Source organism: Crotalus tigris, unplaced genomic scaffold (genome assembly GCF_016545835.1).
Source record: "Crotalus tigris isolate CLP2741 ecotype Arizona unplaced genomic scaffold, ASM1654583v1 scf7180000024367.1024689, whole genome shotgun sequence".
In the NCBI taxonomy this organism is placed as follows: Eukaryota; Metazoa; Chordata; class Lepidosauria; order Squamata; family Viperidae; genus Crotalus; species Crotalus tigris.
In genome coordinates, this window is record NW_024100536.1 from 571679 (window position 1) to 584918 (window position 13240).

General features: G+C 41.1%; 1 protein-coding gene and 9 non-coding genes across 10 annotated transcripts; 6 read left to right on the forward strand and 4 right to left on the reverse strand.

The window, feature by feature from the left end:
* The first annotated feature begins 215 nt into the window (after window positions 1-215).
* LOC120301061 (histone H2B 1/2/3/4/6) lies at window positions 216-9169 on the forward strand. Its single transcript, XM_039327787.1, has 2 exons — window positions 216-636; window positions 8034-9169. Exons 1-2 carry the CDS (start codon window positions 260-262, stop codon window positions 8047-8049), a joined length of 393 nt encoding a protein of 130 aa, XP_039183721.1. The 5' UTR covers window positions 216-259; the 3' UTR covers window positions 8050-9169.
* TRNAG-UCC lies at window positions 3758-3829 on the reverse strand. The gene has a single exon. It is a non-coding gene; the product is annotated as a tRNA-Gly (tRNA).
* On the reverse strand, window positions 4190-4285 carry TRNAI-UAU. The gene is made up of 2 exons: window positions 4248-4285; window positions 4190-4225 (listed from the first exon to the last, which is right to left on the reverse strand). It is a non-coding gene; the product is annotated as a tRNA-Ile (tRNA).
* Window positions 5123-5205, reverse strand: TRNAL-CAG. The gene has a single exon. It is a non-coding gene; the product is annotated as a tRNA-Leu (tRNA).
* TRNAS-AGA lies at window positions 5349-5430 on the forward strand. The gene has a single exon. It is a non-coding gene; the product is annotated as a tRNA-Ser (tRNA).
* On the forward strand, window positions 6188-6259 carry TRNAG-UCC. The gene has a single exon. It is a non-coding gene; the product is annotated as a tRNA-Gly (tRNA).
* On the forward strand, window positions 7483-7554 carry TRNAD-GUC. Its single transcript has one exon. It is a non-coding gene; the product is annotated as a tRNA-Asp (tRNA).
* On the forward strand, window positions 8392-8464 carry TRNAK-UUU. The gene has a single exon. It is a non-coding gene; the product is annotated as a tRNA-Lys (tRNA).
* A 1696-nt stretch (window positions 9170-10865) lies between the features above and the next one.
* TRNAK-CUU lies at window positions 10866-10938 on the forward strand. Its single transcript has one exon. It is a non-coding gene; the product is annotated as a tRNA-Lys (tRNA).
* A 1918-nt stretch (window positions 10939-12856) lies between these two features.
* On the reverse strand, window positions 12857-12938 carry TRNAL-AAG. Its single transcript has one exon. It is a non-coding gene; the product is annotated as a tRNA-Leu (tRNA).
* Between the last annotated feature and the right edge of the window lie 302 nt (window positions 12939-13240).

Consider the following 13240-nt stretch of genomic DNA (forward strand, 5'->3'; position numbering starts at 1 on the left):
AAAAAAAACAACTGTTTGTGAGAGCCCAATAGAGAAGAGGCGCTTTATGCCATCCAATAGGAATCGGATTCTCAAGGATCCGGTTATTTGCATAGTAAATGTACGGAAGTGGGTGGCGCTCTTCTTCTGAGCCAATGACAAAGGGACGTTTTGAGCACCTTCATTTGCGTACGGGCCCTATAAATAGGGGGCAGGCAGAGTTTCTTCTCCAGAGTTCAGTTTTTGTTTTGGATTGTTTTGTCTCTTCCGCCGTTTGATCATGCCTGAGCCAGCCAAGTCTGCTCCTGCGCCCAAGAAGGGCTCAAAAAAAGCGGTGACTAAGACGCAGAAGAAGGGCGACAAGAAGCGCAAGAAGAGCCGCAAGGAGAGCTATTCCATCTACGTCTACAAGGTGCTCAAGCAGGTCCACCCTGACACCGGCATCTCCTCCAAGGCCATGAGCATCATGAACTCCTTCGTCAACGACATCTTCGAGCGCATAGCTGGAGAGGCGTCCCGCTTGGCCCACTACAACAAGCGCTCCACCATCACCTCCCGCGAGATCCAGACAGCCGTCCGCCTCCTCCTGCCGGGAGAACTGGCCAAGCACGCCGTCTCGGAGGGCACCAAGGCCGTCACCAAGTACACCAGCTCCAAGTAAACGAGCAAATTCCCTTCATCAGACCCAAAGGCTCTTTTAAGAGCCACCTACTTTCTCAAAAAAAGAGCTGCGGCTATCTTTATTTAAAAGGCCACTTTGCAAAGACCTAATTGTTTCTAAGGTTTGACCTGAGGAATGTGTTTTGTGACATTTATTAAGTTACAGATGAGTAATGTGACTCCCAACTACTAAAGGGTCCTTAGATTCCTTATTTAAAAACTTAGTTTAAGACCTCCAAGAAAAAAATGCCTTAGGTGAGAATAATGCAAGTTACAAAACTAACTTCCTCTAGTGTTTGGCATGGACTATATTTAGAACAAGCCCAGTTTCCTACATGAAAATGTATAAATTCTATAAATGAATTTGCTGATATAGTTTTGTGGCTGTCTGAGAGGAGGGGAAGGGTCCTAGTTATAATAATAAAGTTGGAAGGGACCTTGGAGGTCATCTAGTCCAACCCCCTGCTCAGGCAGGAAACCCTATACCATTTCAGACAAATGGCTGTCCAGTCTCTTAAAAACTTCCAGTGTTGGAGCATTCACCGCTTCCAGAGGCAGGTTGTTGCACTGATTAATTGTTCTAACCGTCAGGAAGTTTCTCCTTAGTTCTAGGTTGCTTCTCTCTTTGGTTAGTTTCCATCCATTATCTTATGTCTTAAGCCGGGAGTCCCCAACCCCTGGTCTATGGAATGCCAGCAACTGGTCCGCACAAACCAGCAAAGCCCCGTCCATGGGATGCAGGCAGCATACAAACCCATGCACTCTCCAGTCCCCGGAAAAACTTTTCCCCACGGAACTGGTTGCGGGTGCCTAAAAGGCTGGGGACCTCTGTCCTAAGCAATGTTGTTTGGATTTCTCCCTATGCTTAAAAAAAAAAAAACCTTAGCCAAATGAAGTTCAGTACCCTTTACAAGTTTAACTCCTTACATTTCAGCATCATCCTGTGTGAATTCTAAATATAATGACGATAGGATTTTTTACACGAAGAGGAAAAATGTCCTAAATGGCCTGGTTAGCTCAGTTGCTGGACGTAAAGGGCCACAACAGTCTGCTGTTTTTACCTCTTTTTTTTGCCCCCTTTCCCCCGCTGCCACTTGGGACATGCTGCCGGATTAAAAAAAAAAAAATTAAGTACCCTCCCTAAGATATGACTACAAGAATACAGAAAAAGCTCAACCTCAAAGTTGGAAGTTCTTGTAAATCTCTCTAAAAAATTATTATTGAATGTAAAGATAAGAAAACAGGTTAAGAAAAGTCTAAAAAAAAAACCATACTAAAAATTACAGAAGTGGAGAAACATAAATTGGGGGGGGGGGAAATGATTTCCTTTTAAACGAAACCAGTTTGGCCTAGTGCAGGGGTAGGCAACCTTGGCTCTTTGATGACTCGTGGACTTCAATTCCCAGAATTCCTGAGCCAGCCATGCTGAGGGGAAAGGGAGAGGTTTCCAAGCAGAGCCATGCTGGCTCAGGAATTCTGGGAGTTGAAGTCCACCAGTCATAAAGTTGCCAAGATTGAGGACCCCTGATATAGGGCAGGGGTGAACCTTGGCTCTTTTATGACACGCGGACTTCAACTCCCATAATTCCTGAGCCAGCCATGCTGAGGGGAAAGGGAGAGGTTCCCAAGCTGAGCCATGCTGGCTCAGGAATTCTGGGAGTTGAAGTCCACCAGTTATAAAAGAGCCAAGGTTGCCTATCCCTGGCCTAGTGATTAAGGCCCCAGGCTAGAAACCAGGAGACTAATGTCCTGGCCTAGGCATGAAAGTGGCTAAGTGATTTTGGGCCAATCACCCTGTGAGCCCAACCCACTTCACAGGGTTGTTGTGGGGAAAATAGGGTAAACAAGGAACATTAGATGTTTGTTGCCTTGAATTATTTATGAAAATAACGAAGGTGGAATAAAAAATATTTGTGTGTATATATATATATATATATATTTGGAGAAATTTAAAGGAAGAAGAGAGGGAAATCGTACTTTATGTATTTGAAGGTATTTTATATCACATTAACATAAAACCTTCCCTACCATTTCAATCAAAAAAAATCTCTTCATCCCAGATCTTTATCTATTAGCAAACAATAAAGTTATCATTCAATTTTGATTGGCAAAAATCCACTAAGAAAATTCTTTTAAACCTCCAAGGGTTAATAGCTTTAGCTTTTAGGAAGCTTGGAAAAAATTCAGAGAAGAGCGACTAAGATGATCAAAGGCCTGGAGGCCAAAACATACGAAGAATGACTGTGGGACTTGGGTTTGGTTAGTCCAGGGGTAGGCAACCTCAGCTCTTTTATGACTATGGACTTCAACTCCCAGAATTCCTGAGTCAGCCATAAAAGAGCCGAAGTTGCCTACCCCTGGGCTGGTCTAAAGAAAAGAATAAATAGGGACGACATAATAGCAGTATTCCAGTATCTGAGGGGCTGCCACAAGGCAGAGGGGGTCAGTTTGTTCACCAAAGCACCAGAGGGAAGGACGAGAAACAATGATTGGAAATTGATCAACCTGGAATTAAGGAGAAACTTCCTGACGGTAAGGACAATCAACCAGTGGAACAGCTTGCCACCAGAAATCGTGGGCACTCCATCACTGGAGATTATTAAGAAGAGACTAGACAGTCACCTAGTATAAGTTCTTCTGCTTGAGCAGGGGGCTGAACTAGAAGACCTCCAAAGCCCCTTTCAGCTCTATTCTATTCTAGAGTTCAAAATTATAAGACTGAGACTTCCTTGGAAATCTCCGCAAATACTCTGCACATCTTCACATCCTTGGGGGGGGGGGCAGGAAAGGCTACTCTCAGAATGACATAGATTTCTTAAAACTGTACCCAACTGAATTGATCATGTTGACGAATTAGCCTGTTTTCTGGCATGGTATTCCAGGTAATTGTACAAATGGAATAAGTATAAATCAATGAACCCAGTGTTTTTTGTTTACCATAGTTTTTTTTTTTAACAATGCCACAGAATTCTTTGTTTCTAATGACAGATGAGTATTTGTCTGCGCAGATTCCTTGGTTAATCTGGCATTAGCACTATAATGGGGGGGGGGAGTGAATTTATGACGTCCAGAGATAAACTGAAGCTCGTGTGAACAAAAAAAAAAAAAAAATTAGCACTGCGTTGGCCGGGAATCGAACCCGGGTCAACTGCTTGGAAGGCAGCTATGCTCACCACTATACCACCAACGCTTGCATATTTGCTCTTTTCTAAGCTAACAATTCCTAGAGGTTGCGTTTCTGGCTTTCCACACGGTGGTGCTATTGGCTAAACATGTGGATTCTCTCAGCTCCTCCAATAATTTATCCTTCCTGCTTCATCAAACTTTCTTCATCATGCAATTAAAAAAAAAAAACCCATATTTTCCAGCCCTCCAACAAGAAAAAGTAAACCCCCAAATCCGGATTCCTTCATAAGTGGCCGATCCAGGCAAAGCAAAACCTATGAACTGTTTCGAGGCAGAGTTAAACAAGCCTGCCCTCAGGATGCGAGTTAACTTCCCAGGAGTAATTTCCCAGGAATAACTTTCCCAGTGAGGAAGAAAAGGTCAGTGCTCCAGGTGAGGCTCGAACTCACAACCTCGGCATTGCTAGAGGCAAAGTACTGCTGTATAAGTACCGCGCGCTAACCGATTGCGCCACTGGAGCGACCGCCTGCATTGTTGTTTCTCAATCTTAGCAACTTTAAGATGCGTGGGTTTCAACTGCCAGCTTGCTGGCTGGGAAATTCTGGGAGTTGAAGTCCATGCATCTTGAAATTGCTAAGATTGAGGAACACAATTAGAAGTACGCAACAGGTTAACTCTCAAATGTAAAATTACTTGCCTGTAGCTCAGAAAATTTATTGTGTAAACTTATTGCCCATAAAAAACCAGCAACCATTTTAAATTGGAGCCCAGGATCTATAGCAGTGTTTCTCAACCTTGACCATTTTAAGGCACGTGGACTTCAACTCCCAGAATTCCACAGCCAGCAATGCTGGCTGTGGAATTCTGGGAGTTGAAGTCCACGTGCCTTAAAATGGTCAAGGTTGAGAAACACTGATCTATAGAGTTTTCCTTGACGTTCAGGAATTACCCTGAAAACGTGTGAGGGATCCGTCCCAATCAATTAATTTCTCTCTCTCTCTCTCTCTCTCTCTCTCTCTCTCTCTCTCTTTTTTTTTTTTTTTTGTACATGCCCTGGCCTATCAACTGCTTTTCCTCTACTCCTGTCCCTTGTGGAACGATTAAATTGTTGTAGCTATTAAGTTACTAGTAAAAATTAAGTTATTGGCTTTGTTGTGTATTTCCTCAATGGGAGCCATTATTACATTAGGCTCCAAGAATGCATTGTCCGTTGATGAATTCGTGCATCCACTCTCCAGATTTACTTAATATTATTAAGCTTCTTAGTGGCTCAAAACCGATGGAAACAAATGTTTGGGGGTTTTTTTTAAAAGAAAAGGTTGTCAAATGTTTGGGGGTTTTTTTTAAAAGAAAAGGTTGTCAGGAGTGGGATTCGAACCCACGCCTCCAGAGGAGACTGCGACCTGAACGCAGCGCCTTAGACCGCTCGGCCATCCTGACTTCTCTATGGAAAAAAAGCTTTTCCCTAACGTGTTTGGCAGCAGGCTATTTTTAGCATGATTTCTTTATATGCTTCATTGAGCAATAGCCGTACCATACATTAAGAAATATGAGGACAACATACACTTATTATAATAACTTAAGTAGTCGTGGCCGAGTGGTTAAGGCGATGGACTAGAAATCCATTGGGGTCTCCCCGCGCAGGTTCGAATCCTGCCGACTACGAAAATCTTTTACATCAAATAACCTAAATAAAGTAAATAATATCAAAATATAAAATAACCAAATAACTTACCTTCGCGTTTCTTCCACACGTTTAAAGTCGTTTCTTTTAAAAGTTTGCCAGATGATTTTCTGAAAAAAAATGATTTATCACCTCTCCTTTTGAACCTCAGTTAATATATCATTGCAATTTATACTTGAATATTATTATAGCATATTATATTAATTTTACTAATACCCTGTCCCTGCTCTCACCCCAACATGCCAACATCTCATTTGATTTGGATTTAGAGTGCTGTGTGCGTCCTGTCAATTGTGGCTTATGCAAACCATGGCTTACTGAAGTATATGAAACCCACTTGCTTGGACTGCATGGTTAAAACCTTTATTTTTTTATTATCTAAATACAATATCTCGTTATTAGGGGTGGATTTAATTACAGATTTATTTTCATTTTACCCAATTCAGGGGTGTCTGCATTCCACTTTCTTGAGCTGAAGGCTCCGGGGTGCTTTCTTTGCGAGAGTTGATTTGGAAACGTTGATTTCTGGTCGGGATCCCCAATTGTGCACTTTGCCTATGCTCAGAGGTAGCCTTTTCAAAGCCATTCGAGTTCCACTAGGGCTCAGGTCCAAATAGTGTATAAATAAAGAGCAGAAGGAGGCACGCTTCTTGCTGCTAAACCATTCGTGAGCAGCATTATTTTTTTAATATGGATTTTTTCCTACTACCAGGAATTTTGAAAGCTTTTTATTACAAGGCGTTGGTGGTATAGTGGTGAGCATAGCTGCCTTCCAAGCAGTTGACCCGGGTTCGATTCCCGGCCAACGCATCTGATTTTTACTTCTAACCCTGTTAGTTTAAAATGTGCCTCTACAATGATATACACAGAAAAGCTTTCAAAAGAAACCCTTTAAAAGGTTTTTAATGGGAGTAACGAATGGATTTCCAGAGAACATTGCTGACTACAAGAACCATTTGTTTTGTGACCACACAGACTCATCCCCAACAGCCTTGCGCCTGTCTTCAACAGGGAAGAAAAACATCCTGCAGCCAAGAAGGCTCCACCCCCATTTGCACCACTCAGGTGACCCTGAGCCACAGGTAAACCTCCAAATGTCTTCAACGACTCTCTAAAACAAGGGTCTTCAAATGTGGCCCTTTTTTGACTTTGTGGACTTCGACTCCCAGAATTCCTCAGCCAGCGTGTCTGGCTGATGAATTCTGGGAGTTGAAGTCCACTAGTCATAAAAGGGCCAAGTTTGAAGACCCCTGCTCTAAAAGAAGGCAAATGACCAGCTGTCTGCAAGGAGTATAAATCCTTCCATTCCCCACCATCCAGCCAGAACTGAAGAAGCTTCCTGGATGAGAAGCGAAATGTCTTCAGAGAAAAACAAGAAAGTCCAGTTGCCTCCTACAACAGCACCATGGGGACAACCAGGACCTAGATGACTGAGAAACTCCATAGGCATTTTTAATAAGAAAATAAGGAATTATATCTTTTATACGATGTCTTTATATTCTATTCAGCTGCAACTTGATCTCCTCTTACTAAAGAAACTTCTGGATACGGTAAGAGTGTTCATGCTAACAGATTCCAGAAAGACCACCTAGCTAGCACTTGCCTTCCCACAAGGCAATAAGTCTGGCTAATTTTAAACCTTTTGCTTGTTGGCTTGGCCTGTTCCACAAATTCACCCCGTTAGTTGAGTTTCTACGGTTGACCATGGTATATATCTGATCATGGTTGAATTCTGAATCCTAATCCTTGCTGAGATGTCAATATACTGAACGAATTCAGGGAATGATTAATTGTACGGAAAAAAGATAGGTGTGAATTTAAGATTTGATCCTAAAGACCTTATTGACTTGCCTCAAAGGGTGAAAGGAGAACACCTACTTGCCTTTGTTGTTAAAAACTTCATTCCAAAATTCAAAACAGAATAATGTTTTTATTTGGTCATCAAAACATCTCCAAAGAACAATGTATTTTTCTTGTGGACTAGCAGCTGGATAGTTTTTACCTTGCTTAAAAAAAACAATTGCTTGGCTTTTTCCTCGTTAGTATAGTGGTAAGTATCCCCGCCTGTCACGCGGGAGACCGGGGTTCGATTCCCCGACGGGGAGGCTGTAACTATTTTTTATTTTTTATTTATTTTTTGGTGATGATTTCACCTTTCTACCAGGGGAGGGTGTAATAATTTATTATTATTATTATTTTGGTGGTGATTTCACCTTTCTACCAGAAGAGTGAAAAGCAGGAAAGATGGAATGTTATTTTTTAAATGGTCTAAATAGGGTACTTATAGTGAAGTTTTTCTCAAATTTGCTAACCTAAAACCCTTGGGGGGGGGTCTTTGATACTCTCTGAGCTTGGTTGTTTTCTTATAGACCTTTCATTACCCAAACATGGTAACATGATCAGTGCTACTGCACTATATAGTACACAGCACCCTAGCAACAACGATGTTATTAGCCTGGATCATGAAATGTCTGCAAGAAAGCAACTAAGCTCAGCGTGCACCAAGGAGCCCTCGTGTCAACCCCGAGCTACAAATATTTTCCTTTATTGCTAAAACACCTTTTTTTTTTTTTTGTAACTCCAGGAAACCACAGTTATAACTTGCAGTAGAAGCACCTTCCAGATGCCTTCTTTTAAAAAAAAAAAATAGTATCGATCAGGTTGCACAGGAGAACAGCCAAAGGAAAACGATTAATTCAACAATATTTACTCATGGAAGAGAGAAGAGGAAAAATGCTCAAAATGGTGGTGATGATCTTGTGCGCAGACACTTGAGCCATATCCTAAAATACATCTTTCATGGGACAAGTGTGAAGATGGTTGATAAGGAGAATTAGTTTCATACCTTCAACTGCAAGTCTTCACTTGAAAAGTAGAGATTTACCAGAATTGACCAACCTAGACAATGGCCTTCGGGAGTTGTTTACCAGCCGAAATACAGAGCCTGGATAGCTCAGTCGGTAGAGCATCAGACTTTTAATCTGAGGGTCCAGGGTTCAAGTCCCTGTTCAGGCGATTGCTTTTTATTTTTATTTTCCTTTCTCAATGCTTTGTTCTTACCTTGGGGCACTGTCTCTGCTCAACATGCGATCCGTTTCTGATAAGGACTATGAAGGCCAAGGAGTGCAGATATATAATGATTAATTTGGGGGCTTGGAATCATAGTATTCTGCTGTTTCTTCTCCTTGTTAAATAACATTTTTGCTTTAGTTTACCTATGAAGCTTTAATTTGCAAACAGACTGCATTTGGATGGGAATTTAGAGAATTCAGACAGCATATTTTGATTTGCTTTTTTTTTTAACCACAGCTGTTTTTTTTTAATTAAATAACTTTTCTTTTAAGTGCCTAAGGTTCAAAATCCTCGCTTTGGGGACGATTCCACTCTGGTAAAAATGCAGGAGATAAATTTTACTAATAAATAAATAAATGTACAGAGATGCTTATGAAAACCAGCAGAGATAATCTGAATTCGTTTTGGAACCCTGCAGAGTTGACCAGTACTGCTGCTCTAAACAGATAATATGAAATATCTGGCAGTATTTTAAGTTTTTGATTGTGTATTACAGTATCTTTGCCGTATAATATTTTAGATAAACTTGTTGGTTAACTGCAACGTATTGACCATCTGCCATGTTTTATTGATTATCCTTTTCATTATCCGTATCACATTTTCTATATAGCCACTGATAGAGTTATTTGAGCTATGGCAAATCTAGGCAGCATACTAAAAAGCAGAGACATCACCCTGCCAACAAAAGTGCGTATAGTCCAGGCCATGGTTTTCCCAGTTGCAATGTATGGCTGTGAAAGTTGGACCGTAAGAAAGGCTGAGCGCCAAAGAATTGAGGTCTTTGAACTATGGTGCTGGAGAAGACTCCTGCGAGTCCCCTGGACTGCAAGGCGATCAAACCAGTCAGTCCTAGAGAAGATCAACCCCGACTGCTGTTTAGAAGGCCAGATCCTGAAGTTGAAACTCAAATATTTTGGCCACCTAATGAGAAGGAAGAACTCACTGGAGAAGGGCCTAATGCTGGGAAAGATGGAGGGCAATAGAAGAAGGGGACGACAGAGAATGAGGTGGCTGGATGGAGTCACTGAAGCAGTAGGTGTGAACTTAAATGGACTCCCGAAGATGGTAGAGGACAGGAAGACCTGGAGAAACGTTGTCCATGGGGTCGCGATGGGTCGGACACGACTTCGCAATTAACAACAACAACAAAGAGTTATTTGAAAAACATAAAAAACCAACCTGTTAACAACAACAACAACAATAATAATAATAAAGTTGGAAGGGATCTTGGAGGTCATCTTCATTTCAGACAAATGGCTGTCCAGTCTCTTCTTAAAAACTTCCAGTGTTGGAGCATTCACCGCTTCCGGAGGCAGGTTGTTGCACTGATTAATTGTTCTAACCGTCAGGAAGTTTCTCCTTAGTTCTAGGTTGCTTCTCTCCTTGATTTGTTTCCATCCATTGTTATTTGAGACTCAATGGTCACCTCCCCTTACATGTTTATACTTTTTTATTACCTGTCATATTTTCATTATAGTCTGTTAACTGTATATTTTAAAATACTAATACTAATACTACTATTAATACTATTACTACTACTACTACTACTACTACTACTAATAGTTTGCACAATTATTAAGCAGCCAACCAACAGACTTCCCGCAGCTGGTGAGATTCTATAATATAGCCCTACGGCAGTCAACAAAAGCTCTCCTTAAATATTGGGGATAATTATGCAGAATTTTGCAACACCCGGAATACAATTTTAAAAAAAGATGACCTACACTGAAATATGCAAAAATTGTTACCTAGACAAAAGAGATGTTGAAACGTTTTTAAAGCCTAGGGCTTTAAACCCTAGAACTAAGGAGAAACTTCCTGACAGTGAGAACAATTAACCAGTGGAACAACCTGCCTCCAGAAGCAGTAAATGCTCCAACACTGGAAGTTTTTAAGAGGAGACTGGACAGCCATTTGTCCGAAATGGTGTAGGGTTTCCTGCCTGAGCAGGGGGTTGGACTAGATGACCTCCAAGGTCCCTTCCAACTTTACTACTACTATTATTATTATTATTATTATTAGTAGTAGTAGTAGTAGTAGTAGTAGTAGTAGTAGTATTGGTATTATTAGTATTATTATTAATATGGTAACCTTTGAAAGTGGCTCAGACAGATTTACTTGAGATACAGGCAATGCTTGACTTACCACCACAATCGAGCCCAAAATTTTTTGTTGCTATGCGAGACATTTGTTAAGTGAATGTTGTCCCATTTTACAACCTTTTATGATAGAGAAAATAGAGGAAAATCAATTTACAGTTCCTAGAAAGAGGGAAAAAAATTGATCTCTTGTACTGATTACTGAATGAAAACTAATAGTATGGATGCCAAGAACAGAACCAGCAGCCCGGCTAGCTCAGTCGGTAGAGCATGAGACTCTTAATCTCAGGGTCGTGGGTTCGAGCCCCACGTTGGGCGCAAGCTTTTTTTTTTTTTTTTACCCTGGGCATTTAAAATCCTAACCTTTCCACTTCAGACTTATATTTCGTTCGGTAAAATCGGTAGCCAATCTCATACTGCAGCCTTGGACTTTAAGCAAAATGTCTCCAAATTTGATTTCCTTGTCAAAAACAAATTGAATATCTGTGTATGTCGATTTCTTTAAAATTTAAAAAATAAATTATATTTTATATCGTTTGGGGTTTGAGGGTTAAGTATCTCGAAGGACACTGTCAATTGGTTAAGGGTGACTGGGGAAAGGGATCTTAACTGATGCATTCCGGGTTGTAACAGAATCCAAATCGCAGGACGGACCTGCCGCAGAAAAAAGTTGTTTATGACAACAGTCAGTGGGTTACGAGACCGAGGGAGCTCAAACAACGGGAGAGCAAAGAATATTTTTATAGAACCAAGGGCCATAAGGCGGGAAATCTTAGGGATCTGTTTTGCTGGCCAGATCTGGAGAAGCTAAGACTGACCCTTTCCCGCGTATCTGAGATTACCTGTACCCCGTACTGTGTAGTATTTCTGTTGTTAAGCAAAGCGGCCCTTTCAAGTCCGTTGTTAGGGCGATGGAACGTTGAGATAATCGGGGGGGGGGCGTGTCCTTGATTGAAGATGGAACGTTGAGGTTTCTCACCTGGTCACTATGTTGCAATTCAATGATTAGGCATTGCAACGAAGCTGCACGGTGAGCGAGGCGCTTATGGTTTGAATATTTATTTACTTGTTGCATTTTATTTGCCTTCTGTCTGGCCGTGGGGCTACTCTAGGCTGCTTACCACAGAGAAGATGGAGAACTGAAAAGAAGTGTAAGCATAACATAGTAAAGTAACGGAACAACAACAACAACAAAAAGACAACAGTGATACACAGGTATGTTGGGAGGAATTGCCCCGTTTTGGAGTTTAAAGTTGAGTGACAATTCAGCACAAATCCCCGGCTAGTAGAAAAGAGTGGTCTCCAAGCGTGATTTTTTTTATACCTTTTCTTGATTTTCAAAACTGTCATTTCTAATTCGTGGAGCAGTGTCTATTGATGGGCCGCTAATTTATTAGATAATTGCTCAGGAAAAAGGTTAAACCTTGCCTCAGGAAAGGATCTGGTGTGTTTCTAGGCGTTTTATTGTTCTTATGTTTTTTTCTGTGTCCCTGTTCTAATCCTGTCAGTCTTAATTGTCGATAGCCGGCCTCGCATTCCGGCGGTTAAGCTTATCTTAAATGTTTAAGCTGATATTCTGTAGCTAGCATGTTAAGTGTTTGTTTTGCCTTGGTCTGCTTAGCTTGGAGTCGAGTCAGACTGATTTTCTTTCCACTGTTTTTTTTTTTTTTTCTGTATTGGCCAATGTATTTCTTGTTTAATTAAATTATGTCCTTTTATTGGGGTGAAGGGGAAGAGGATATGAGAATAAAAGATGGGCTAATGGGGAAGGAATGGGGGACAGTAGTACGGTGATATGGTAAGCATGCTTTATTGATATCTGTCTTGGGGGAGAGGTTGCTGTTAGTGTTCTTTTGTTTTATAGTTTTGATTTATTTCTGTGGTTGGTTTTATAATTTTCCTTCATTGCATCCCACCCAGAGTCTTGTTTGATGGCTAAACAAACAAATAAGTATCTCTCTCTAGGGCTAGATGTAGCTTTTTAACCCCTCCAAGTCTCCCTCAAGTCAAATTTGGCTTCTGGAGAAATACATGCATATTTCCAAACATTTTTTTTCTTTTTCTTTTTTTTTTTGGCAGGAAAGCAGATGGGAATCGTTGACATTCAGCTTGTCATTAGATTCAACGCTGCTTTCTCAGCGCGGAAGAAAAACATTTTAGATGAAAATCGCTTTGCTTTTGGTTTTTACACTGATGTTTGAAAGCGGGGAAAAAAAATCTTTTTGAAAAGCTACACTGGCAGCGGTGGGATTCGAACCCACGCCTCCGAAGAGACTGGAGCCTTAATCCAGCGCCTTAGACCGCTCGGCCACGCTACCGCACGATTGGAAGTCATGTAGATGACTCGGGAATTCTGGGAGTTGAAGTCTACACGGGTTAAAAGTTGCCAAATTTGAACAACTGCTGATATAGTCAAAACCCCCAGGGATACCTTGTTAGTATCACAATCCAAATCTCAACACCAGGACCTCCTCGACTTACTGGCGAATAAGATATCTCAAATTTCTTGAAATGTTTTAAAACGGCTAAAAAACATTCCGGGTCAGATCATGAGAATGTTAAAGCGGGGCGAAAGGAAACCAGGTTGCATTAATAAATTACTCCGATTAAAAGCAACTAT

Bases quoted from the DNA above. Each gene is read 5' to 3' on its own strand.
- LOC120301061 (XM_039327787.1), top strand. From the start codon at position 260: ATGCCTGAGCCAGCCAAGTCTGCTCCTGCGCCCAAGAAGGGCTCAAAA.